The sequence below is a fragment of the Pocillopora damicornis genome, chromosome 12 (assembly GCF_964200805.1).
Source record: "Pocillopora damicornis chromosome 12, jaPocDami1.2, whole genome shotgun sequence".
NCBI lineage: Eukaryota > Metazoa > Cnidaria > Anthozoa > Scleractinia > Pocilloporidae > Pocillopora > Pocillopora damicornis.
In genome coordinates this window covers 20,078,128-20,105,061 of record NC_142681.1, presented here as the reverse complement: position 1 = coordinate 20,105,061, position 26,934 = coordinate 20,078,128, and the positions used below count along the sequence as shown (strand labels likewise).

General features: G+C 38.2%; 4 protein-coding genes across 8 annotated transcripts; 1 reads left to right on the top strand and 3 right to left on the bottom strand.

The window, feature by feature from the left end:
• Positions 1-38: 38 nt before the first annotated feature.
• LOC113677950 (DNA-directed RNA polymerase III subunit RPC9) lies at positions 39-2,330 on the bottom strand. The gene is made up of 7 exons (XM_027194810.2): positions 2,212-2,330; positions 2,058-2,094; positions 1,159-1,257; positions 1,012-1,050; positions 692-747; positions 538-595; positions 39-265 (listed from the first exon to the last, which is right to left on the bottom strand). The coding sequence occupies exons 1-7, from the start codon at positions 2,217-2,219 to the stop codon at positions 125-127; spliced, it is 438 nt and encodes a 145-aa protein (XP_027050611.2). The 5' UTR covers positions 2,220-2,330; the 3' UTR covers positions 39-124.
• A 2,274-nt stretch (positions 2,331-4,604) lies between these two features.
• Positions 4,605-9,289, bottom strand: LOC149036919 (uncharacterized). The gene is made up of 3 exons (XM_089190432.1): positions 9,110-9,289; positions 5,630-7,472; positions 4,605-5,229 (listed from the first exon to the last, which is right to left on the bottom strand). Exons 2-3 carry the CDS (start codon positions 7,445-7,447, stop codon positions 5,023-5,025), a joined length of 2,025 nt encoding a protein of 674 aa, XP_089046558.1. The 5' UTR covers positions 7,448-7,472; positions 9,110-9,289; the 3' UTR covers positions 4,605-5,022.
• Positions 9,290-11,422: 2,133 nt separating this feature from the next.
• On the bottom strand, positions 11,423-17,976 carry LOC113665569 (uncharacterized). Its single transcript, XM_027181283.2, has 8 exons — positions 17,211-17,976; positions 16,263-16,440; positions 14,918-15,725; positions 14,573-14,763; positions 13,936-14,112; positions 13,287-13,634; positions 12,475-12,554; positions 11,423-12,239 (listed from the first exon to the last, which is right to left on the bottom strand). Exons 1-8 carry the CDS (start codon positions 17,453-17,455, stop codon positions 11,735-11,737), a joined length of 2,532 nt encoding a protein of 843 aa, XP_027037084.2. The 5' UTR covers positions 17,456-17,976; the 3' UTR covers positions 11,423-11,734.
• LOC113665570 (2-oxoglutarate and iron-dependent oxygenase domain-containing protein 2) lies at positions 17,939-25,822 on the top strand. Of its 5 annotated transcripts, XR_016181919.1 has the most exons (9): positions 17,947-18,155; positions 18,288-18,344; positions 18,882-18,992; positions 19,422-19,524; positions 20,153-20,277; positions 21,267-21,524; positions 22,181-22,476; positions 22,724-22,819; positions 25,196-25,822. XR_016181919.1 is itself a non-coding variant. In XM_089190428.1 (8 exons), the coding sequence occupies exons 1-7, from the start codon at positions 18,033-18,035 to the stop codon at positions 22,436-22,438; spliced, it is 1,035 nt and encodes a 344-aa protein (XP_089046554.1). In that variant the 5' UTR covers positions 17,945-18,032; the 3' UTR covers positions 22,439-22,476; positions 25,196-25,822. The 5 variants fall into 5 exon arrangements, 3 of the variants coding, with proteins under 3 accessions (XP_089046554.1, XP_089046553.1, XP_027037085.2); XM_089190428.1 differs by lacking the exon at positions 22,724-22,819 and having other exon boundaries at positions 17,945-18,155; XM_089190427.1 differs by lacking the exon at positions 25,196-25,822 and having other exon boundaries at positions 22,724-24,736.
• Positions 25,823-26,934: the final 1,112 nt, after the last annotated feature.

The window sequence follows — 26,934 nt, the reverse complement described above, 5'->3', positions numbered from 1 at the left end:
TTAATCTACTGATGGGATTCTTAAGAAAAAAAAAACAATTCAAAAGTTTAAATTTATTTCTTAAATATCTGTTAATTCTATCATTTTCAAGAATACACTGTTTTTCAAAGTAACAATTTGTCCACTAAGACATTTCCTCATCATCTTCCTGTGTTTCCTCTACCACTGTCTCTTCATTAGGATCAGGAAGCCTTGTAGCAATCACATTCAAAAGTTCCTCAATCTCTTGATCAGTTTTCAAACGCTCTTCACTATCTTCAATGATCTAAACAAAGCATAGAGGCACTAATTACATATTCTATAAAACAGAAAATTATGGCTCCCTACAAAAAAAAAACAGCTATAAAAAAATTACAAAATTATGCAGTAAAGTAACCCTATGAAAAAGCCACAAGATATGAGAGAGAACCAAAAGGCTTGGCCACTAAACTCTACGCCAAAACTGATTTCTAAGCAATCAAATGCAGAAGTTACAAACCAAATCATAGCTAAATGATCACATTCCAATGAAACAAGACAGAACACTAAAAAACTTACCAGCTGAATTTCAACTGGTGTAGTAGGTCTAAGGTTCAACAGTTGAAGCTTCTCAGCTCTGTTTAAAATATTGTAAAATATATTTAACACTTTAGCTCATAACTTGATGATGTTAGTACACATTGTGTTAATACATGAAGTAACAGCAGGAAACCTTGTTAAGTTGAATGGCTGCATTGCTTTGACAAATTCTTCTATTACTTCTGGACTCTACAAAAAATAAAATTTGCATTTCAGAAAAGTCAATTATTTTCAGGCTTACGTGACCTAAAACTAGTCCTGTAATTTACAATGTTTGTCATGGCTTCAAAACTCTAGCCTTTGGTATACCACCTTGAAACCATCTTTAATGCTAACGCTGCTTCTAAATTACATATATTAGTCCAGTCGATATTTATCCACCTAAGGGATTCTTGAGGAAACACAAATAATTCAAAAGTTTAAAATTTATTTATTACATATGCAAAGTCTAACCTGGTGTTTACAAGGAGTTTTCTCTAAATGCTTCCGAGCCTAAGAGTGAACAACACTGTATCTTAGGACAAAAGTTAGGATTTGGTATTATTTTGAATTAGAGGCAATCTTCAACAAACCTTGCTCAATCTTTATAACATTACTGACCTCATAGCAAATTGTTGACAAGTTAACAAGGTGTTTCTGCCTCTTCTTAGCCTTATCAACTTTGTTTTGGTTTTCTGTCTCAAGCAAAAGTTGATAAACCTGAAGAAAACAGGAAATAAATAGAGTTAGAATCCCTAGACTATAGTTGCTGGTGTGCAATTAATGTAAATGCATCATGTAAAACACTTGCTTCCAGTGTAAGATGTTTGTTGCAAAGAAACAAATTTGTTTGTTCATAAAATTTGTTTGTTTATTTGTTCATTTTTAACAGTCAGCTGTTTGATGTTGTTTTGGTCCCTGTGCTGCAGATTGAAGTAATGTTAACACAACAACTCTAAGTCAGCTTAAAAATATACTCATATATTTAATTTTTCCTAGGAAATTATTTGTTCCCCTACAAGAGCATTTTAGCAGTGTTCACTAGATGTTTGTTTACAAACTGACTTTAAATCAGAGAAGTGTAAATAATTTCATCACTTCGGAATTTCTTTTCTAAAATCATAATGAAGATCAAAGCTATGGAGAATTTTAAAATGAAGAGTCAACTTATGTGATAAACCCACAAGATTATGGAAGATAGGCCAGAAGATAATAAAAGATCAGCCCACAACATCATAGAAAGATCAGCCCACAACATCATAGAAAGATCAGCCAACATGATCATACCAATAGTGCCCTTGTCCAGTCTCATGTGTCTAATGCTTTTATGTGCAACAACTCATATCTCTTTTCACGGCGTACTTGGGGAGACGGTTGAGAGCAACGTGAATTTGAGTTTGAATTCTCAAGATATATGTAATATTGATAACAATTGACAAAATTAACGGCTAGATGACGCTACATCCTTTTTATCTCCCATACTAAGAAATAAGCTAAGGAAATTTCTACGACAACTTTACCTCGTAATTGCTCAACAAAGCCGCCTTGTCATTAAGACTGAAAAATTCAAAATTCAATTCAAGACTTCATATTTACAGTTAAACTGGATGCTATTTTAAACTATTCAGAAGCCTGAATAATTGAATCAGATAAGAATGAAAGAGTTCTTCTTACACTTCCATTTCGACAGCTTTCAGAAATTGTCTAAAACAAGGTCACAAGGATTGAAATGTTTTGATGCCACCATTTTGAACTCGTTTTATCTGGTGGTTACAAAGCTCACTCTTGTCTTTTCGCCCCAGACTCCAGGCAGAGGAATTTTTCCACGCAAGTTTCCCCTCAAAGGATATTTTTAGTTGGCTTGAGATCTCCTGGTTTTACCGATCTATTTTCCTATTTTTGGCTTGATCGATTCATTTATCCGCCATTTTAATTATTTATAATAATTAGGTTTTTTTACCCCTCTTCATTCCACATGTGATCGTTTCCATTCGTAGTCGGATACCTTTTCCTGCTTTAAGGTGTTTCTGCACGATAACGCAGACTTGCATAAGTAACTTCAGGAGTGGATAACTGCCTTCGTTAACGTTGAAACTTGCACTAATTGGACCCTGAACCCGATTTTGTCTTCCAAAAAGGTCCTTGCACCCCGGCAGCAGCACCTAATTAGAAGGCGTAGATTTTAAGATAAAGCAAGACAATTTGATTTTACCGAGTGAATTAATAATGTTAATTGGCCACCGTTGAGAGTCTCAAAAGATGACAAAGGGCTAACTTCGAAAAGGTAGCTTAAGAACTTCTTTCATTACGGTGGGCAACTCACATAATCAACTCAGTTAATGAAACCAACTAATTTTGAAGTACCCCCACGGACGCAGCACCACAGTTTCTTCAGAAACTTAAACCTTTCATCTGAGATAAAGCGCTGTGAGGACCCAAGCCTAACTTAAGTAGACCCTTCAAGTGGTTTTACTGAAGATTCCTTATGACATGAAGTTATTCAGTTCACGGTATATTAATAATAATAATAATAATAATAATAATAATAGTTTATTTCTATAACGCATTTTCCTAACGCCCAAATGCGCTTTACAGTGTCAAATTATCATAACCTATAATTATATAAAAATTTAAAGTCTAAAAATATGCTTGTCGAAAAAGATAGGTCTTAAGCTTAGCTTTAAAAATAGAGACAGATGCGCTGCTTTAAATCTCAAGTGGAACCGAGTTCCAGAGGTAAGGCGCGCACACTGAGAAAGCCCTCAGGCCAGTCAATTTGAGCTTGTGTGTTGGTTGCTCTAGTAGAAGTTGGTCAGCAGACCTGAGAGCTCGCCTAGGAACATAAGGACTGATGAGCTCAGTCAAGTACGTTGGAGCCGCACCATGGAGTGCCTTGAAGGTGTACATTAAAATCTTAAAAATAATACGTTGACGGACGGGGAGCCAGTGTAGCTCAATAAGTAGCGGTGTGCTCGCTCGCAAGTGATCACTTTTGCCGCTGCGTTCATAACATATTGTAGTCTCTGAATAGGATAATCAGGTAGGCCATAAAGAAGCGAATTACAATGATCTAAGCGAGACAATACTAATACATGCACTAGTGTTTTGGTTGAGTCAATACTAAGGCATGGACGAATGCGACCGTTGCTAGTGACTAATGTTTCTGATGTGATAAAAAGTAGTCTTGCATAGATCATTGAAGTGTTCCTCGGAACTCATGGTATCGTCGAAGATGGCACCAATGTTTCGTGCGCTAGATATGGGCTCGACAGTAGCATCACCCACAATAATCGAATCTAATGGTGGCTTAAGGCGATGTTTAGTATGCAGAACCAGTCTTGTCATTGTTTAACCGGAGATTATTTAAAAGCATCCATTGGTTCAGCTCACGCAAACAAACTTCAACCCTAGTGCGCGCAGACACAATATTCTCCATTTTAGTTGTCTTCATGCTAAGGTACAGTTGAGTGTCGTCCGCGTACATATGAAACCCGACACCATGGTGACACAGGATAGCTCCGAGAGGAGAGGTATAGACCAAATATAGGATTGGGCCTAATACAGACCCCTGGGGAAGACCGCAGGTCAGTTGACGATCAGAAGAACTAGTATCTCTGATTTGGACGAACTGTGAACGATTGGAAAGGTGATGGAAGCGCGGGAAAAAGCAAGTGACCAAGTTGCAGTTGGTTTTAATTTTTAATAATATTTGTTTGAAAGACTTGCACAAGTTTCCGCAACCGAAAGCAGAGCGTGGCAAGGCTTAATCAATAGAATCCCAGACTGTCAGTGATCAATTAAAAAGCATGAGTGTCGTAAAGTAACGGATCCCTGAGGGGACAAATCTTCGAAATGAACCAATTACATCGGAAACACTGGATCTCTCACCGGTCGTACAAATCCTCTATTTTAGTTTTGAATTGCTTTCCAAACGCTTTTTAAGTCAGGGTTGAAAAATTGGAGTTCACAGACATGTTACTTTCGATTTTGCATCCACAGTAACACTCAACAAATAGTCAGCTCAGGTCTCTGCCCGTGGCTCGCAATATAATCAGACCCTATATCACTTTTTTCCACAAACGCCACTGTTTTATTTTAGAAAGATTACAAGTTTCTTCTGATGTCGTAGTCTAAGGCATTTGATCCGATTCTCACGAGGTACTCAATACTTAATCCTAGGTTGCTTAATCAAATCAAGATTCCTTTCAGGCAATCTTTGTTAAAGTATTAAAATGGTCAAAGTATTAAAAATAATTTGACCATTGCTAATTTTCACTAATTTCTAAGTGTTCTCGAATTATATTGGTCCGAATTCCGATAATATCCAAGAAACTCTTTTTAACATGTTTTTACACACTTAACGAAGCGTTCTTATAAATACATTACGTCAATGATTATGCAAAATATTAGTTTTTAAAGCTTAATATATATTCTGCTTCTCGTCGAGACATGCTCCAATCAATATGATCAAGCTTCCTCACCCACTTAGTGTCTGTTGAAAGAAATTAATTCATGTATCAGGTCGCTCATCGACGTGGGCTCCTCGGGGTCCGGTTTGATGCACCAGAGAATCACCAGTTGTAGATGCGTATCGGGCACCTTCATCAGCTGATCATGGACGTTTTTAGGAGTTGTCAGTGACTCCTTGTTGAACATTTCAAGAAGCAGTAAACCATAATCATACACGTCGATCTGCAGATTAGAAAGCAATATAACCGTCATGCACCCAATTTTCATCATTTTCCAAGAAAGGATGGCGGTAATGTTACCACAAACATGCAGTGGTTGACTTAATTCCTTTTTACTGTATGTTGTATGCACCATAGCTCAGAGACACGAAAACAGTTACAGAATGTGGCTCATAATCAGTTTTACTTGTTATCAATAACCTGATCAAGTTATTTGTAGCTCAGCAAACTTACACCGACACGAAGTGTCTGCCATTTAGAAGTCCTTAGAATTATCAAGCCGTCCTTAAAGCAAACTTATTCGCTTGTTGCACTTTTCGTGCGGGCTTTACTTTGGCTTTTTCCATCTTTGAAACCGGCAGAACAGGAAATAGATAAAATATAATGATGTGATAAACCTTTACCTTTGGCGATTCTTGTTCTCTCTGGCTCGCTGTCATCATCTCCCGTCTTAAATGTGCAATTTCATTGTCACCCAGTTTAGCTCTCCAACCTTTGTCTTCTCTCCATAACAACACATTGGTGCTTCGGACATTTCTGTGAATGATTTTCTTGCGGTGAAGGAAATTCAAGCCTTTAGCAACATCTAAAGCAATGGTAATTATATTGTGGACTGATAGCGAATGATCCAATAGAAGAGTATGTAAACAAGTGTCCAGCAACTCACTGACCAACAGCGGAAAGTTTTCGTTTGTGGCACATATAAACTGCAAAAGGTTTGGATGGCAGCAGTAAGACGCATTAGCCATTGCTTGTTTGAACTGCTGTCGATTGTGAGGTGAGAGTTTAAACTCTTTCATTCGTTTCACAGCTACTCGATGACCACGAAACTGTACTTCCACAGCATTCAAGGTCCCATCTCCTACGGACACACCTGTTAAATCAATTTCCTCTCGCGGAATAATAAAATCATCGGCTTGCGGAAGCCGTTGTTCAGTTAAAGTCTTCTGGGCAGTAGACAAAGCGGGTTGTAACTGTTTTTTCGGGGTAGTTTGTATGTTTCTTGTGAGATCATGGGTTGAAGTGAGAAATTTGGAAACGAGGTCGTTACACTGGCTATCCCAGTTGTACTTTTTCCCATACCAAGTACGCAAAAATTCTGTTTCTTGAAGTCGTGTTGCCCTGTCTTTCTTCCAGACTTGCTCTATGGCGCTGGCCCACACACTGGGATCCTCGGAGTCGATTACATAAAATGAACCGAATGGGATCTTGCTGAGTGCTTCTCCAAATCCTGTGTTCCGACTCACAAGTACAGGCAGGCCAGCAGATAAAGCTTCGAGAGCTGTGAGTCCAAAGCCGTCGGATCGTGAGGGCAGGAGGGCGAGATCCACTTCACAAAATAACTGGATGAACTCCTGTGTACTCTTAAGAAAACCTCTCACATCCAGATTTTGAGGAGAAATACCGCCCTCCAAAAACCTGTTGGCAACCAGTTGGAGGCTTTCATCGCACGCACCAGCGAAGATAAGTGTTGTGTTAGGTAACTGAGCAACGGCTTTTGATGCGATGTCAAATCCCTTCAGTATGAAATCTTCCTCATCTGCACGTCCAAATACCAAAACCCGACACTTTTCTCCATCTTGGAGTACATGTTGTATGCCCGAATACATGCTGAATATTCCAGGGGTTAGGTTGATAACATCGTCTGGGTTCTTTTTGCACCAACGAAGATAACAACGGAAAGCATCAGTCAACTTTGGTCCAACTCCAACAACAGAGTCAGCCATTTCGCCAAATTTCACTTCAAGTTGGTGCTTTTCTTCACTCTTTTTTATAGGATCCTGTCGATCTTGATAAGTTTTGAACATACCCAGTTGCTTTGGTATGGTGTGTACGACTTGAACCCATTTGCATCGGCGACTGTCTCTGATGATTTTTGCTGGAGTACCGAGCACAGCACCATGGCCAATAACGATATCAATTTCGAGATCATTTGGTGGAAAGCAAAGCCAAACGTTTTCCTCAAGCCCAAGCTGTTCTGATGCTTTGACAATATTGATACCATTTGAGACGGCTTCTTTTCTTTCCTCTTCACTGCATTCAAGAAGGAAGACGGTTAACTCAACCAATGGATGTTTAGCTAACTGTGTGGCAAGTACTCTGTTCAAGGTTGATATTCCTCCCTTCCTGGACCACCACTCAGATGACAAAAGCAAAACGTTTACTTTCTTAGGAGGTGAACTTTCTTCTTGTTCCCTCGCTTCCTGGAAGGTGGACAGCATGTCAGCACCACAGATGTACGTTAACCTAACGAGACAAAAATCCTGGACACTTTCAGCTGATCTGGGTAACGGACGGATGATGAACCTCTGAGAGAAAAGCTGAAGGAACTAATTATGCGTCGATCAATTCGAAGTTTTAACATCCTCCCCACGGGCAATCCCCAGGTATTCGAACTTTTGAAGAATGGTTTGTTCAAATTTCCACCCCCAGGGCAAAAATTTTGTTCAAATCCTCTACGCAATTTTTTTTGTTAAAGCTAAAATCACCGACTTTCTACACATTGACCAAGCTCTAAAACCTAATTCCGGTCAGGACAGGAAAATAGGGGACCTATGCATGACAGAATCATTAAAAGAAGGTAAGATAATGAAGGAAAATCAAAGTTAAGAATTTGCTCAAACTTACAGATTCAAGGACAATTTCCCAAAAAATCAGTCAAGCCAATGAGCTACAGTCAAATATCACAATTTGAAGAGGTACAAGGAAAGAAATAAAAAGTTCAGGGATAGCAAGCCCTAGAGAATGGTGGAAACTTATCGAAATATGCGGTCCCAGTCACGTTGGAGTTTTTCTTGACTTATTTATCACCTCAACGTTTTCATTACTCATGCTACTCGGGAAAAAATAGCAAGGCAAAAATAATTTCCAACTAAGGGTGTCAACCACCGTGACAGACGTTGGAATATCATCAGTGACTAGAGACCCACTCACTTTAAGAACAGGACTTTGACGGCGGAAAATATTCAGGTTTAAATAGGACTGAATGCAATGCATTATTAATGTGAAGGTTATTTACATATCAAAATTTCAGAAACTTCCGCATCAGGGCGTTGAGTCGAAAGAGTTTACTCGCTAAGAAACGGCCTTTCAAATCTTCGTTTGCGATTCAGAAAACAACGATCCATTTACGTTGTGTTTGCCGACTTCTTCATTATTCACCCTAAATTGGCGTGTGGTTCCAGTACACTGTCCTTGTATAGCTCAATAAGGTACCCCGGCATCCGGGTATCAAAACGGCAGAAAATTCTCGAACATCATTAGCATCATTCATCAACCATCGCAATAGCGACGTACTGACATGGGAAAAGTTCTGTTTTCTCGGCTAGAAACTGATAGTTTGTTGGAATAGATCGAATATGAGTCAGATTTCAATATACGCAGTTTCTTGAAATACGAAAAGTGCGTTGACAGATGTAGGTTCAAAAATACAAAACGTGTCTCACTACTGCGGACGATGGTTGTTGTCTACCGATCAGTTTCATTCTCGTCTGTACACCGATCAGGCTCAACTTCAAATAAATGCATAAGTTGTATTGGTTGTTCACGGTAAACCTAAAATTTGGCAGCTGCCCTGAAATATTTGGAAATAAATCCAGGGAGTCAATAAAGATTAACTCAATATCTTGCTAGTCGCGAGGCGGAAATCAGTTGTAGCTTTCCCACAGCTACCGAGAACAGAATGAGAGAATCCTTGTAGCTGTGACTGGCTAGGGATGAAATTGCGAAAAAAAAAAAAAAGGAACAACCAAAACAAAAATGCCAATTACAACCAGCTTCAAAATTCTATCTAAACCTGTCTGAGTGGAAAGTGTACTTAAACAACGCAATAAAAATAGTGCAAGGCGAAAGTTGTTTACGAAAGTTAAAAGATCCGAAGATACCTTCCTTGCCCAGTTTCAGTTTCCCAGCTTCAGCCACTCACTTCTTCTAAGCAGTCTAGTCTGCTTTCGTGGATTAAAGGAAAATAAACTTAAGACGCTGACACTGATCAGGTTTTTCTTGTCGTCACAACGCCACTGTCAAGTGCCCTCTTTGTCCCTAGTGAATTCCAAAGTTCTCCACGGCCGAGGGAAATCTGGGAGACAGAATCGCACTTCGTGTCCAGTGTTCACACGTCCAACCCTTTTTTTCAGAGACAATATCAGTCACATATCAGTGAAAATATATTTTTTATGATAAATCATCGACACGGGCAGAGGCGACTTTTCGAAAAAATGCCTCTGAAGGTTAACCGTAACCTTGAACTGGAAAAGGATAGAGTTGTCTTTCTGCCGATACACGGCAACTTTGGGAAAACATACTGGGCCGGTTGTCAAAACAAACTTTAGCCGTTGTTTAACAAAGCCAAGTTCTAAACTATCCTGAATTTAGCAGAATCTTTTATCTGAACATTTACTTTAGTAAATAGTGTCAGGAGGGTCGAAAGCCAGCAATGGAAAGACATTTATTTGATAAAAACAACCATGTTGTAAAGAATCCCTAACTAAATAGGCCTCACTTCCAATCTCAGGGCTAGGCGTTGACATTGCAGAGTTTATAGCTTTAAATATGAGTTAATGAAAGTCGAGAAAAAATTTTTCCTTGGTTGTTTCATGAAACTTTGAAATGAAACCCTATATTGTCTAGACACCGACCGCTTAAAAGCGTCTTAATTCCTTCATTGTGATACGAATATGATGATTTCTGTTTTCTGATCTCTTGAATATTACGGTTATTTTGGTAACCATGGTAATTTTTGACGCTCGAGTTGTAGTACATTGGCTTTGTATAGCTCAGATATTAACCCATCTGAGCGTAAAAAAGCGGGAATAATCAGGAATTTCATGAGCAACACTTACGTTGAATCATGGCGTTGATGATATATTGACGTCAACAGTCATTCCCCTTGAAAATACGTACGATTCAAGGCTGTATTCCCAGCCATTTAGTTGTTGATTCGTTTGGAAAAGTCGAATATAATTCATGTTTTGTTTGACAGTTTCATAAAGTACGTACGAAATACGAATTGCTAGATATAAGTTCAAGTTTCTTATCCTCGATAGTTGTTGCGATCGATCTATTTTAGACTGAACTATGCAACTGGTTACCAATGGTTACAATGGAACTCAAATCTTAAATAATGTATATTACATTAAAAATTTTAGTTAGCCTGCAATTTACCACCTGGCTTGAGCAAAACTATACGGGAATATATCTTCCAGGGAACCAAACTACCGTAAACGCAAAATATAGTGAGCTAAAGGGTTTGTCATGAAACTCAAAAGCGAAAGTAACCTTCGTACAGGTATCGTCACCAAAATGAGATATTCTCTTCACTTGAGAACAGAAAAAGCAATACGGAAAACCCACCAGTTACTGCTAAACAAAAGCTTTAAAATTCTAAAGCAATAACTGCATTACTACACTTATTTGAGTGGATGGTATTGCAAAAATGCTAGGCGGAAGTTGTTGAGATAACAGCAAAAGGAAATAAAAAGAGGGTACCTTCCAGTCTCACTTTGTCGGGTTTTATCCACAGACTGAAGAAAAGCTGAACTAAAAAAGCTTGCATAGACGTAGCTGCCATTTGCTCCTTGAATTCGCTGCTACTATTCTCAAGCTTTGAGGCATTGGTTTACATGACCGAGGAAGATCTGGGACAAATAAACTACCCTCCGATCTAGTTTTGCGAGAGCCTTACGGGCAAATCGATAAATGTTACCGGTTTTCATCTATCTGGTTAGAGAATTTGGATCTACTGCTAAAACGGGTAACGAGCATACTGGCCGATTTTTATTCAAAATTTTACGATATACCTTTCTTCAAAATAATTCGGTTGAGCAAACGTGGTCATTTTTTCCGCTTGAAATCTTCAGTTTGTGTGCATGAATTAAAATGGTTTAAATCATTAGTAGGGTCATTTTATATGACTTTAAAATAGCTTTCCATTGAAACCTTACAAACGCGAAAGAGAGCGATTTTTCGGAAAAGCACCACGAGAGGTTCAAAATAACCTTAAATTGTAATAAGATAAAGTTGCCTTCATGCTGATACATGGCCACTTTGAGAAGACATAAGATCTTTGGGTCAACGTTCAACTCGTGCATGCGAAGCTAGTGGAACCTGTCATATTTGCTCCCTCAAAACTCAACAGAATCAATAGTGGGGACATAATGGTTTGCATTTAAGAGTTACTTTAATCATTCTATCTCAAATCTTTTCAATATCCTTTTAATAGCTCCAAACAAAATATATTAAAGTTCACACGGCAACCAGGTGGACAATCGGACATAGTTTGATGCTACTGTGGTTTGCAGATTTAATGAATGTAACCGAAGAAGTTACAATTCATAGACCCAACGTTTCGACACTCCTGTCTAGTGCCTGATGAAGACACTAGACTGGAGTGTCGAAACGTTGGGTCTTGGAATTGTAACTTCTTCGGTTACATTCATTAAATCTACAAACCAGAGTAGCTCCAAATAAATTCTTTGCACATATTAAATGATGTCATAACGCTTAGTTGGTCACGTGTAGTTTTCATTCACTGCACCGTAACAAAAAGATTTATGGATATCCAAATCTTTCTGAGTGTTGTACATCTTATCACAACTCATACAAACAAACACGTTCATAGGCGTGTACCGTGTTGAGGTAGGGCTCGTGCGTCCAATTTCACGCCCAACCCTCCCCTCACGGGCTGTTACGTCCAGGGTAGGGGCAGGAGAATGTTCCCATTCATGTCTCAGTGTATGTCCTTCTGCTAGTCTTCCCAAAATGCCGGTTGCATGTTTCCCGCTAGCAGCAAGTTTCGCACTCAATGAAGCACTTTGTTTAGTCTCGGCAAATCTTGAGGTTGTTGCCTTCGTCCTTGTCTTCGCGGACTGGGCTCTAGGTTTCTCAGGTGGGCGGGGCTGTATTTGGTTTGACATGTAGTGGCCTGAGTTCGACCGCTGTCCTTCTCTTATGGCAGATGCAGGGCGTTTGTGAGAAACATTTGGGTTTTCTTCATAAAAATTCTGCACAGGAGACCTGCGAATGGAAAAAGTCGTTCAAGGGAAAAAGCTTTATCAGTTACAACATGGGTTTACTGTAAAGACAACTTTTTTGAAAAAAAGTAAAGTATGGCGGTAAGAGCTGCTATTACAAAGTATCAAAAAGAAGAATTTAACTTGGAAAGAAACAGTCAGTTCGCTACAATAATTCCAATCTAAATATTGTCGTGAACTTGCTTTCGAGATCTGTAATATTACTTAATAAACAGAACCTTCTGAGTAAATCTCTCTGATCTTCTATAAGTCCAGGTTCGTCACTGTGTTGCTTCCACAATGGAACAGGTTCTTGTATCTAAAAAATATTAAGAATTTTTGACAGTTTTAAAAGAACGTTGGAAACATTGAGAGAGAACGAGAGAACGTGGTAAGTTGTTTGAATGTTAATGAGCCTATCCTGTAAGAGGAAGTGCAATAAGGGAGGGACACAGCACTAAGGCATTTACAACAGCCTATCACAACGAAGATGACTGTGCGATGAACCAATAGAAGCGTAAAGAAAATTCACATGACCGATGCAAAGCGCGGGAAAACAAGACGCGTGTGACCAAGTAGCGAGTGGATTGCCAGGTTGATTTGGTTGAGTAAGATAACAAGAGTTTTAACCAATCACAGAAAATATTCAAGGAAAACCGAAAAGGGAAAAAGTTCTTGTTTTTCCACTTTCAAACGAACAATTACTCCATCAGTTTTGATCGTCAAGTCGCGACAACAGCTGCCAAGAAAAAACAACTGACAAAACACGTGCAACCACAAGAGGTAGGTAAGTGTATTTTCGGATATGATAAATTAATCGCATGCGACATTCTTCATAAGTCATTTTAACGAAGCCGTTCGTTCTTCGCACTGAGAGAGAACGAGGGCTACCGCTCAAAACGTTAGCTTTAGAAACTATTCATGGTGGCCAATTTACATTAACAATTTTGTTGACAAGACCAAATTATCCCATTCACACGAAATTCGAGGAAAATCTTTGGGAGTTTGCATTGAGGGAGATGGAGACTGTTTAGTATTGTCTTCCACTTACTTTCTTCTTGGAGATGCTTTCTCGAGCGTTCATCAAGAAAGATATAGACTTCCTCAACTTTTCATTTTGTTCCTCAAGAGTCAAAATTCTGATATTGTTGGCCATAACTTGTCTCTCCATATCTTTAGCTACCTCTGCTTCTGAAGGAACTTCCCCATTAAACATCACCTCTTTGTCTGACGAGGAAGATTTCTGCTGTTTGGAATCAATGGATGGAAATTCTACCACGAGTTGAAGTTTTTCTTCGCTTTCTTTTAGCTGCTGTTCAAGTTTGTTTGCCTTTGCCTCAAATTCTTCCACTTCTTGCAGAAGTTTTTCCTTTTCAAGTCTGAGTTCTTCCAGAAGGTTCTGTGTAGAAACAGAGGGGAGGTACTTGGTGTTGTGTTCCAAGTTTAAAAATTTTAACCGTGGCCAACAGTTTAGCTTAAAATGAGCTGTATTGTTGATTAATTTTGTAGATGACCACGAATAGAAAACTCTCCCTTTCTTTATTTCACGTTTTGCTCATGGCCACACCCTGAAGCCTATGAAAAGTGCCTGCTGCAGAGAACTGGCCATCTATGGAGAATTAACCTTAACACCCAGCACAAAGTGACAAAATTATTTTAACCAAAGCCACTAACACAAAAGACAAAATGCCCCAAATTACCTGCTTGGAATCAAGCTCTTCAGAGAGGTTTGTCTTTTCAGTTTGCAAACCTTCCATCACTCCTTGCAGTTCATCTCTCTCTCCTTCTGCCTCAAGCACTCTGTCACGCAGCCCCTCACATTCATTGTCCAGATTATCCACTCTTTTAAGAAGTGCATCATGTTTGCTTTGCAAAGCCTCAGGAAGTAAATTAAATCAATGTTTGCACATGAGACTCACTAAAACAGCTGGCTGCTACAACCTTATCCCTGTTTCTACATCATCAAGTATGAGCTCCTTCTAAATCCCCCCTGAACTCAGCATATTGCACATAAAACCAACCAGGGATTAAAACGAGGAATTGTAAATATAGAGCTCTGAACTAAAAGAACTGAGCCAACACTTCTTCAATAAAGAAAAGCTATGGCCCCATTTGCACTCTGTGGCACACATCCAACCAAGGACTAAGAGAGCTGCTCCCCACCCAAAAGGCTATGCACAAGTTCAAATAAAAACATATAAGATCTTGTCATCCTCTAACAGCCTGGATTTCTAATATCATTTTCACATTAAATCCAAGCTATAAGTTTAAGAGTTACATGTACACTTGGGGTTAATCTTATCACCTCCACTAACAACAGAAACCTACATATCTAACCTGTTCGTGTTTTTCCAAGGTCTTGTTCCTGGCCTGTGTTTTTCCCAATTCAATAGAAGTGTTTTTTAGTTTGACTTGTAAGTCATCCATTTCTACCTTCAGTTGTTGTACTTCAGACTCTACCATTGTTAATCTTGCTACCTCCTTAGACTCCTTATCTAACTCTGTTAACAACCTGTTGTTTTCTTCACCTGGATGAAAAGAAAACATGAAATAAGCCACACTGATCAATTTTCTGTGTTGTCTTGTGTCAACTGGCTACATTTCATTTCCTTATTTCAAAATCAGCCATGTTGTTTGCTGTATAACTCTTGGTAAATTTGTCATTTGTCTTTGCATACTTACCTAGAGTTTTAACTGTTTCTTTATACTTCTTTTTCTTTTCCTCCAGTTTGAGCACCATACCCTGAAGGACATCTTTTCCCTTCACAAGTTCATTGTTCACTTTTTCTGCATCAGATAATAGCAGATCTTTCTCAGCAACAACTTGTTTAAGCTTCTCTTTAAAGTCCGTTTCTTTCTTTTCACCCTCACTGTCCTTTTCTAACAACTGCTTTTCCAGGTCTTGGATTTGCTTTTCCAGTTGCGCACAAACTTGTTTTGACCTACTAAGTTTATCTTCCAGTGGATTTATCTGTGCATACAAATTATCCAAGTGATCATTAATTCTTGCAAGATCATGGCTCTGTTCAGATGCCCACCTGGACACATCAGCAGCAGCCATTAGCGACTGCCGCAAGAGTTTTTTCTGCTTTGCCAGCGAAGATGGAAGTCCTTGAGATTCACATACTTTTATCACCATGCTACCAACTTCAATAAGATTTTGTTGTGTTCTAGCACAAGCCTCACATGGAATAAATGCAGTGTCATAAGTCTGTGTTGATGACTCATGATAAGTCTTTGCATTAGTAACATCTTCTACAGCAAGGGTAAGTTCCTTTGAGGGTGTAGAACTTTCTAGAGATAACTCCTCAGATGGAGAGAGAATGAACTTCACAGAAGTTCTATTAGCACTTTGGCTTTCAATTTTGCCTTGGACAACAGAAGATTTGCCTGATCTTTCATCTGATGCTTGCTTGAAGAGTTTTACCTCACTCCGCAGATCTGTTATCGTGTCTTCCATCTTGGACATTGTTTTGTTTTTGGCTTTGCTCTAGAAAACATTAATCAACTTCCATAAGTTGAAATTATCAAAGGTGATCAATATGTCATTTCTCATCTTTTGTTTTTTAATACAAGATCAAGCAAATCAGTACCCAAAAAATGAGGAGAAAGGAAGCAAAAACTATAATAAAAATGTAGTGCTAGGTCATTGTGGCCACTATGAATTAAGCAATGGATTGTTGTGTGCTAAACTTGGCCAGGTTGTCAGAGGATACACCTTCCCATCTCATGTAACCTCTAGGTCTGCTGAAGTTGGGACAATAAATAGCATAATACAATTTATGATTAGCAACTGTTGACCTCCTGTCGGTTGACAGATTTTTTTTGGGGAGTTGTTCTTCACAACTACTAAAGGTATCCACATTTTGGGAATTAATTTGTTCCATCCAATTCCAGTCTATTTTTATATCAATATGCATTCTTTTACTTTAAGAGCCCAACTTTTGCCAACATACCTAACAGAACAATATTTATGATTCTGAAAACACATCAAAGAAAAATTTGCCAATTTTTTAATGATTCTTACCTCAGTCTGGAGTTTCTGGATGGTTTGCTGCACATGAACAAGTTTGTTCCAAAACTTTTTGGCTACCAGTCCAACAGACATACTGGAACCTAATATTTTACCACTACTAGGCCTGCCATCACATGAGGTCAGCAGTTGGTCACTGAACTGAGCCATACATTGCAGCAAAAGAACAAGTCTGTTGAGAAAAGTCAATCAGCAGATCGTTTTTGCATTCTTGAGATTATGAAAAAGTTAATCTGCCCTTTTCTGAATAAACATCATAAATTAATAATAGTTATAATTACAATAACAACAATAATAATATTAATAATAACATAATTACCACATTTATCAATTTTAGCATAAATAATATAAATAGTGGGGGCTAAAAACTACAAGCTAACCTATATCTATAATAACAATAACCTAGGAAGCAAAAGTCTTCATCAGAATAACATTTTGATGAAACATGAGTTCAGATTGTTTAAAAGGGAAACTATCTTAACTCTGCTCAAATTTAATTCCCACATCTTAAGGTATTTCCAACCACTGTCACCCTAAAAACTTATGGACTGTTTGCACCCAAAGCCTAAATCCACCCAGAAATCTCAAAAAGAAAAAGATTCTAAATCTTGAATTTTAAATCTAAACAAATGCTACCATACAGATTTCACACTGCTGTGCATCTTTACAGTAATAGATCACAGGTGATGTCAAAATATGGTAGGAACAACAAAAGTGGCACATGAGTTGCATGCGAGTGTGCCATTGATGTTCCTACCACATTTGACTTCCACTGTGATCTATTACAGACCCTTGGCAACATTGAGATTTCTTTTATACGATAAAAAGGAAATGTTACCAATCGTGATGTCACTTATGCATCTGTTGTCCAATACAGTATAAGTAGGAACCAATCAAAATGTATGCATAGTTATTATATAATATTATTTGTATAAAAAATACCTGTCAATCAGAAGTTCAAAAAGAATGATGTGTGACAGTTTACAGTGATCTTCATCACTGGAATATGAATATCTCTCCAGTAGTTCATCAATATCCAATTCACATGCTACCTTATCGGGATATTTCCATGATGGACTTCTTAAATGTCCTACTCTGGATAATAAATCCATTACTGTCGTTTGAACGTCATTGACGTCTTGTTTCAAGCTCTCTAAACAAGCTTCACTTCCAAGTAAATGTGCCATTGCACCGAACGCTTCACCAAGAAGCGTAGTTCCTCACGTAAAAGTGGAATAAATCTCGATTGAAACCAAAGTAGAATTTTTTAATTAAAAAGACCAAATTAAATTTGTCAATTTAACTTTTTGATGTGAAAACTTGATCGACGTGTTAATTGTACTCGACACGTTCCTTTTTCAGTATTTGTTCCTTCAGATTGAAGCTAAGCAACTTTTACGCCAACACCACTGCAAGCTATCCTCTTCAAAGTTGAACAAATTGAAAGAATTGTTGCAGACATACTCCGATGTTAAGTAGTCGAAATTAATAAGTCAAGACCACTTCGACGTACACAATCAACAACGAATCTTTCCTTAGCGATCAGGAGAAGATACAAGACGCGAGAGCTGCCGAATACTTCGTAAATAATGTTATTGAAGCATGGACTTATTTTCAAACGATCAAATATTAAAATCTCTCTAAGACAAATGTGCCTCACAAGGACGCCATACTTGCTTTGGTTACAAGAAATAATCCATGATGCAACGCTTCTAGCAGAAAATAAGTCACTAGTTACCAAGCTAGCGTGTCTCACGGTTCAACATGGCGGACGAACCTGAACATTTCGTCTGTCTGTGTTTTTTCACCCATAATATTTTTCTGAATGACTACGAAGCTCACGTTACCTTCAAAAGTAAAGTTCAATTCGAGAACGAGTATCGGAAGGTACGTGGAAATTAAGACTGATCTCGGGTTTCTTGGATATCTTTGTTTTGTCACAAATTTTTAGTTTATTTATTTATTTTTTATTTTTATAATTTTTTTATTTTCCTTTTTTATTTTCTTTTTACTTGAAAGGCACTTTATCACAGAGGCTGTACAACGGACGAACAGTGGCAAGAAGTGCTTAAGCAAGTAATTCAAATGCATTTATTTCAGTAGTAAATTATTTTATTTTGTTTCGGATGTAACTATTTGTATAGTACAGAGTGTAAAGGCTGAAGAAGGGCTAACGCTCGAAACGTCAGTCTTTACACTCTTTACGGTGGTTAACACTAAATTACCTGTTACACTCTCCCAACGACGCATTGCACCACGGTTTCTTTAGAAACTTACCCCCTTTATTAACTTTTTGTATACCCTAACCTGCATTTTTCGCAAGACTACTTAGGCAATGGCACTGATACTACCTAAGAAAATACGATGGGTGACTTGACGGGTTAGAGTGCTCTGAGAAATTCTGATATGCAGGCTATGTGTACTACGCATAGATCTCTTTTTTATATTTTAAAACAAATTGAGAGGGTCCATGCTCAATGTTAGGTTTAAATTAATTAAGACAGAATATGGAGCTGGTTCACTACAATTACTAAAAATATCTAGGAAATTATTTGTAATCCAATGAGAATTCATAATTGGACCAGCTTTAATCACAACATTTTCAATGCATAGGTAGAAGATGAAATAGAAAGAAGAAAGAAGCTTGGAAGAGATTCACAGAGGCGTAAAAAGATCATCATCACTGATTATAAACCACTTCATCCTGATGTGTACATTTTACAGGTCAATGAATTATTTGTTGATTGGTGTTAGATTACAAATATCATGCTGGGAACCTCAATTTACTTCATATTTGTTTTATTAGACTCTCTGTGATATTCTACTCAGTTCTTTGTTATATTTGGTCACCTGCCCTTATCTTGCTCGGGATAAGGGATCTGTGCACACATATTAGAACATTCAGCAACTGTCTATCTACAATCCCCTACCTCCTCCTCCTCAAGAAAAATGTTTATATTTGTCTGTTATTTTTTAACCACAGTTACTTTTGATACCATAATAATTTCATCCTTACAGGATACTAGTCTATATGTCTATATTCATATAATGTATTTCTTGCTACCATGGTGTAGGCCCAGAGATACAAATGCCTACAAATATAACATGGAATTGTACTCACTCACATCTGTATTTCTACTTCTGTTCCATCAGGAATCATTTCTTGCTGATAACTTTCTTTCATTGGTGCATTATGCTAGAGATGATTTGACAGCCACAGCAGATGGATTGCTATCCATGATAAAACATTGTGACGGCAAGTAAAAGTTTCTACTTCCTAGAAACTTTGATGAGCAAAAACTGCAACAACCCTTGGCAAGGAGCATCTTCTCAAAAGTAACAATAGACTACTTCCACTGGGGTGTCCAAAGTAATCTTTGATTGTATTAACCCTTTAAACCCTAAGAGTGATAAGCATACAATTTCTCCCTACGATATCACCTATGATTTGTGAAGTAAGGCCATGAGAATAGAGAAAATGATCACCAACTTAAGGAGTTCTTGATTGTTAAACAAATTCTCCTTGTCAGCACCTTGGGAAATGTGTAGAGAACAGTATGGAGAATATGCATACTGATGTTAGGGTGTTAAGGGTTAGTGGTCTTTGTGTCACTGTTGTACATGACTGGCTGAGAAAACTTGTACTATCCTCTTACCCAATCAGATGCAAAACTAAAACCAACCAAACTTGGAAAACCACATGAATTAGCATGAACATATCAATCATGTTTTTATTAAAAATGACTGAAGTCATAACTCTGGATTAAAACATTACCATCATTATTGATAAAATTATTATTATTATTATTATTATTATTATTATTATTATTATTATTGTCACTGGAAATAAAACCAAGTAATACTATTTTGCTATTTCCTTTCAGCTGAAAAAGTCTACTCATTTCAAGTATTTACACCAGAATTTTGTAAGAAGTTTATTGAAGAAATAAGCAACTTTGAAAACACAGATCTCCCCAAGGGAAGGCCAAACACAATGAACAACTTTGGGGTGAGATTTTTGTCATTTGTTTTCAAAGATAAATTACTAGAAAGTTAAAGTAATAGAATACATGCACTAGTTGTCAAGTTAAGGGAAAAGGAAAACAGGATGTTGTACATTTGCAGCCTCATTGGTGAAATTTTCTGTGTGTGGAGTCAAGTAAGGTCATGAGAATAAGGAAATGATAAGCAACTAAAGAAGCTCTTGACTGATTTTCAAATTCTCCTGTCAGTACCAAAGGAAAAGTACAGAAAACAACATGGAGAATATGTATACTGATGCTGGCCTATAGATATAGGTTTAACAAGATGTTTGGAGAGTCTTGAATTCAGCAGTTATCAAATATCTCCAGGAATCTTAAAGCTTACAGAAAATTATTTCCTATTGCTTTTCAAAGTAGCTCAAGGTTTCTGTAATTAAATATTGTTGGAAGTGTGCAGGCTTAAATTACTGGACTATAAATATATAAGTGGTAAACACATGTACATGCACATGCACATGAGCTAATCCCGATGAGAGTGCTCTTCATGTTCTAATAATAATTTATTATATAGATACTGATGAAATACCAGGATTTTTCCTTTTACTAAACAATTATATCTTCATTGTGCACGGCGAAGATACTATTTTTATCTATCACGTGTGAGGATATTGGTGTCGCTATGGTTACTAACATGATTACCCAATTACAAGAGAGCTTCCTGCATCAGGAATTTCATCAGTGTCCCTTCACTCACTCGTAAGAGATACTTTCAGCACTCAAAGATAAAATTCATATCCCCGTGCAGCTGTGTAATATCCTCCAGATGTGCATCTGGGGTTGTGAGTCATGCATAGCTTTTGAACATGTAACTGCTTGGTTTATATTGGAATATTAAAGTAAGCTTTTTTAACCTACACTCATTGTTACAGTTATTCCCTTAAAAATTTTTGAGTATCCTTTGAGGATCACTTTTTGATGTTTTAAAATCTTTTAGACTCTAATTTTTTATTTTCAGGTTTTACTGAATGAGCTTGGTTTTGATGAGAATTTTTTTTCACCTCTGAGAACAAATTACTTGATGCCAATCACAAGATTGTTGTATCCTGAATGTGGGGGCAACGCCTTAGATTCACACAAGGCATTCACAGTACATTACAAGATAGGAGAAGATCTGGACCTCAGTTATCACTATGATAACGCTGAGGTCACTTTAAATGTTTCACTTGGTAAGGAGTTTGTTGGAGGAGAGTTGTTTTTTGGTGATATGAGACAGGTAATCTATTGTATTTTTGACGCAAAAATTTCAAATTTTCAGGAATTGCCATACATTTAATGCTTTTTGGGTATTTCTAGCAATGAAATTGAATTGTGTCACTTTTGTGACACTGAAAAACTACCTCTAGATTGAAGGAAACTAGCCTGAAGTGCAAGCATCTTATTAGGGTGAGTTAACGTTACAAGCTCGTGGTTGTTTACTCGACTGGCCATGTTTTGATTAAGATCCCCTTGGAACAAATTTCCCCGAGCCTTCCACTGCTGTGAAAATCAAAGAAAGGAGCTGTAATTCTCACCAAGAAAACACTGAGCACTCGCTCGCCAAAATCATACCTACTCTGTAGACTGGAAACCTCGGAATTATGGCACTACAAGCAGTCCCCACCCCCCTCCCCATTTCGGTGAAGTCCTTAGCGTGGAGCTTCGGGAGTGAGGCGCGCAAAAAGTGCTACTTTTTGTGCGCCTGAATCTCAGATTCAAAGTTCCGCGCGCCGCGCTAACATAATTTATTTTCGCTGATTTTTTGACTCGCGAAGCTGACTTTGTAGTCAAAAAATAGTGGATTGCATGGGTTAACCTTTGGGAGGTAAAACAACAAATGGGACACCTTACATAAACAAGTAGTAGTTTTAATTTACCCTTGGGCCTTTTTAGGTCCCCCTGAGAGATACAGAATGTACCCAGTGTGAACATGTAACAAGTTACGGACTTCTTCACAGAGGTCAACATATGCATGGAGCATTGCCCATCCAATCAGGAGAAAGAATCAACTTGATTATCTGGATGCGTAGTTCTGTAGTGCGTAATAAATTGTGTCCGATGTGTGGCATGGAGCCTAGACTAATGCCATGTTCTGGTGAGGGGGATGGATTTACCACCGGAAATTCTGTGCCAGTCTGTTCAGCCCTTTAAGCAAGGCTAGAGGCAAAGCAAGAAGGGACCCTGAGCAGGTAAAAAGAAAACAATTGGATTCCTTCCCCTAGATTACTGCGTCATATCAAATATTCAGCCCAATTTGTGATCGTCTGGATGACTGTAGTCCTGAAAAGGACTTTTGTCAGCGACAATACCTTTCCTTTAGCCTGATCTGAAGTCATCTTAGGAGTCGACTGAATTAATTCTTATGTATTATAGTAGTCTGGCTACAAACGCTTTGTTCTTGTTTGTCTGTTTGTTTTGTTTGTTTTTTATTTTTAGTTACGCAAGAAAGCGCAAGGCGAGCAAGAAAGCGCGAAGTGAGCGAGGTAGCGCTAACATGCACAAGGGTGAAGCGAGCGCGAGGGTGATCGAGAGGTAATAGGAAAATTTCTCTCCTCAACTAAACCCCTTTGAATAAAAATGCAAAGAACTCTTTCATACGAGAACCTTCCTTTGAAATGGGCCGCCCGTATCGTTAAGCTTTCCTGGCCTCAAGTAAATCGTGTGGTGTTTACACAGGCTGAAATCGAGACATAAACAAATATTTCTATCATCCTCTGATAGGGGTTGTTTGAGAAAGTATTCAGTTTTGGCTCGAATTTTTTATCCCCTGGATATGCATCCACTGCAGTTTCCCATGATACTAGTATTGAGAGCCATCACATGATAACTTTTAGGGTGTTAAGGGTTAGTGGTCTTTGTGTCACTGTTGTACATGACTGGCTGAGAAAACTTGTACTATCCTCTTACCCAATCAAATACAAAACTAAAACCAACCAAACTTGGAAAATCGCATGAATTAGCATGAACATATCAATCATGTTTTCATTAAAAATGACTGAAGTCATAACTCTGGATTAAAACATTACCATCATTATTGATGAAATTATTATTATTATTATTATTGTTATTATTATTATTATCGTTACCAAGTAATACTATTTTACTATTTCCTTTTAGCTGAAAAAGTCTACTTAACACCCTAACAATGATAAGGACTTTTATTTCAAAACGACAAAAATTACATTTAAGAAATCAACTTAGGATCACCTTGAAAACACCTATGCATCACAATTCATATGCCTTATGCAAGTTACTTAACTGAATAGGATGCTTAAACTAAAAGCTCCTTAAAGTTCAGTATGCACCTGAGCATCCTCAAGATCTCCGGTGACATCCACAAACCCTCCAATAGAGTTTCCAAGCTTGAGTTTCAACTTCTTGCCAGTGGTCACTTTGTCTAGATGAATCACGCGGATGGTGAGATCTTCATAAGTGCGAAAGTACATTGCCTTGTTGGTGAGGTCCTTGACCACAACCCAAGAAGTGTAGTCAGGCATATCTGGATGATCATGGGATGCGGCGACGCCGCGAGGAATATCAACAGTGTTCATGATGTGGAAAGCCAAATTCACCGCCTCATCACTTTTCTTGGCAGTATCAGCAAAGTGCACCATGGCTGCAGAACGTACCAGTCTCGATGGAGGAGTGAGATCTCCTGGCACACCAAGAAGTCCACTTCCTTGGCCAGTGGGTGGGAACGTTGTTTCACCCAATACCAAAGGATCATGAGCGAACTTGGAAAGCTGGACGTAATTGCGGAGGTTCAGCATTTGGAAGTCATAGGGTGGAGAGTTGGTCACGACACCAATTGTATTTTCGTGCAGCTTTGGTCCCTGTTCGGTGTACTCAATGACGATTCCGTCACCACTTTTGTCGGTGATGGACCAGTGCAATTCGGAGATGGACCCGTTCACAGATTGTCCCCACACAAGTGGAAATGAGTCCTTTTTCCAAGCCATTCGCACCTCTTCAGCAGTTGCGAAGTTGCCTAGAATCCATGACAGGAACTGCGAGTTGGAAATGGCTGAGCCGCACTTGTCCTGGGGGACAACCTGATATTTGGCAAAAACAGGAAACATGAGTGCACCAACGGAAAGTCCAGCGTCATTTTGGCCATCAGTTGCATAAGGCAAATTCCAAGCGTCAATGTAAGCGATCTTGTAGCTGTTGGTCCAGGTTATTGCTGGTGAACTACGGGAACAAGTCTTTGGCAGTTCTGCAGTGTGGGGGTAATCCTTGGGCTCCACCACGACATGCGACGAAAGATCCATAATAAACTCCATGCTCCGCCCGACTATGACGGTTTTGTCCTCGGCGATCACTCGGATCTCGGTACAAGCGTCAGTGGCAAGAAAAAGCTTTAGCAGTATTGGAACCACGAGTGCAAACTTCATTGTTTTAGAGGATTCAGAAAGGCGACAATCTGAACAAAGATTTCTTTCAATGTGCAACAAAAATGTTTCACCTCTTCTTTTATAGTGACCTTCAAGGAAATGCAAAACACGTGTCTATTATTTAGGAATGACACTTATCAAAAAAATTGCATTCGAGAGGTTTCTTATTTAAAATATCACGACCCCCTGCAGCCAATTTAAAACTTAATGAGTGGCCTACATTGTCAATTAAAACACTGAAACTTCCTTTAAGTGCTTGAGATCGTTTACTATCAGTAAGCATATCTCAAAAATGAGTAAATAGATAAGTAAATATCGTCTTTTCATTTATCATTTGAAGAATTATAGTAAAGAGGTCAACCCTGTGGAAAATTTCTCTTTCGCATACAATAGTTTAATTGGCTATTTAAAATGATTGATCTGTTTGGAAACTGGTCAAACATAACATATTTATAGCATAGTTAGTAAGGCTGTATAGTGATAAAACCCAACTTTTTTTTTTTTTTTTTTGCAGTTTGCGGTCTTCGTTAGATTTTTGGATCTTGCTTTTCTCATCATTTGACAGTATTCCACTCATTTCTAAGTAACTTATTGACAAAAGCTGCTGTTGGTTTGTTCAGTCACACTGTGGAAACACTAAACCAAAAGATTATGTTTGGTCGGGAACCTCCCATGGATCTTATCAAGGAGCACCGTTGTTTTCATCTTTGATCTTTGCCGGCTCTCTAGACAAGTCACCATTTAAATTTTTTTTTAATTGCTATTTTTGTTTTATCAGTAGTTTTATAATGGTAATTGAACTGAGTGGAGTGCAATTTGGGCTGAAATCATACACGTGATTTCAAAATTGAACGAGCGCGCAGCGCGAGTTCAATTTGAAATCACAAGTATGATTTCAGACCAAAATTGCACAACACGAAGTTCAATTACCATTATAAAACTACTGATAAAACAAAAATAGCAATTAAAAAAAAATCAATCAATCAATTGTTCTCCTATTTTATGGCCGGACACACCTTGATTAATCGTGAGCTGATTGGCTATAAAGATCTTTCAGACAAAAGAGAAACAAAGCTATTCCTCAAAGAAGACAGAACGTGACGCTCGATTTCTGGGCCGATACTTTACAGTCATTACATCAGATAATTACATAAGATAATTTCTTCTTGAGGTTTTCGTACCGTGTTTAAGACTACAATTCAACATAGGTCGAGAATTACTTCCGACTACGTACATCACAGACTTTATGATGCAGACAAGTCTTCTTACGCGAATGAGAGAAGCCTTTTATGTTTACGTAGTAAACCTCAAAAATGGATAACTCGCGAAAATGGATTCTTTTCAACATAGTAAGCGGTCAGATAACAAGCAATGCACTCTGGAAGTAAAGTGAAGTATTTTTATTGAGAATTTAACTGCATTTTTTTTATTCCCCAGAGCGGTCGTAAAGATTTCTATACAAACTCTCATAGTTTCGCCATGACTTGCAGCTGGAGTTTGCGCCGCCTGTGATGATTTAACCGAAAGAATGTCAGGATTAACTGAATAAAATCAAATTAAATCAAACGGTAATTTTGATGAAATCTTTATCACAAGTCGTGACTAGTAAGTTAAACAACTAGCGAGTAACAACAAAAGGAAAAGAAAATCAGTGGTGACTAGCCTGGAGAGCCGGTAAAGATCAAAGACGAAACAACAGTGCTCCTTGAAAAGATGCATGGGAGGTTCCGGACCGAACATAATCTTAAAATAGCGATTAACAAAGGAAAGAATCAATGGTGACTAACCTGAAGAGCCGGTAAAGATCAAAGACGAAACAACATTGCTCCTTGATGAGATGCATAGGAGGTTCCCGACCGAACATAATCTTTTGGTTTATAATTAGTGTTCCCGCAGTGTGACTGAACAAATCAACCGCAGCTATTGTCAACAAGTTACTTAGAAATGAGTGGAATAATGTCAAATGATGGGCAAGGCAAGGTCCACATCAAGGATCTGCATACATCGAGGATTTTGCAACTCTCGATGCGGTGAGAGGATCATCGTACGAAATATGATCCAGCGATATCACGTGTAATAGTTACTGTTTTTGGAGTTGATCGTCAGAGATAGTACGAGTTTTCACGCGTAGTTTCCGATGAGTTTAAATAAGTAAATACTTTAGTATTCATTTCCGTTTTCTCGTGAAATTATTTGGTTTAGCAAGTTTACCAAGTCTTAATCCCCATGACTAACCGGCCCATAACCCAAACA

Bases quoted from the DNA above. Each gene is read 5' to 3' on its own strand.
- LOC113677950 (XM_027194810.2), bottom strand. The intron at 748-1,011 runs GTTAGACTTTGC...TATTTTTTGTAG, and splicing joins AAACTCCTTGTAAACACCAG to AGTCCAGAAGTAATAGAAGA. The intron at 596-691 runs GTTTCCTGCTGT...TATTTTAAACAG, and splicing joins CAGCCATTCAACTTAACAAG to AGCTGAGAAGCTTCAACTGT.
- LOC149036919 (XM_089190432.1), bottom strand. From the start codon at position 7,447: ATGCTGTCCACCTTCCAGGAAGCGAGGGAACAAGAAGAAAGTTCACCT. The intron at 5,230-5,629 runs GTAAAGGTTTAT...TCTAATCTGCAG, and splicing joins GAGAACAAGAATCGCCAAAG to ATCGACGTGTATGATTATGG.
- LOC113665569 (XM_027181283.2), bottom strand. From the start codon at position 17,455: ATGGCACATTTACTTGGAAGTGAAGCTTGTTTAGAGAGCTTGAAACAA. The intron at 16,441-17,210 runs GTATTTTTTATA...TTTTCTCAACAG, and splicing joins TTTGAACTTCTGATTGACAG to ACTTGTTCTTTTGCTGCAAT. The intron at 12,555-13,286 runs GTAAGTGGAAGA...AATATTTTTTAG, and splicing joins AAAGCATCTCCAAGAAGAAA to ATACAAGAACCTGTTCCATT.
- LOC113665570 (XM_089190428.1), top strand. From the start codon at position 18,033: ATGGCGGACGAACCTGAACATTTCGTCTGTCTGTGTTTTTTCACCCAT. The intron at 18,993-19,421 runs GTCAATGAATTA...CTGTTCCATCAG, and splicing joins CTGATGTGTACATTTTACAG to GAATCATTTCTTGCTGATAA. The intron at 19,525-20,152 runs GCAAGTAAAAGT...ATTTCCTTTCAG, and splicing joins CATGATAAAACATTGTGACG to CTGAAAAAGTCTACTCATTT.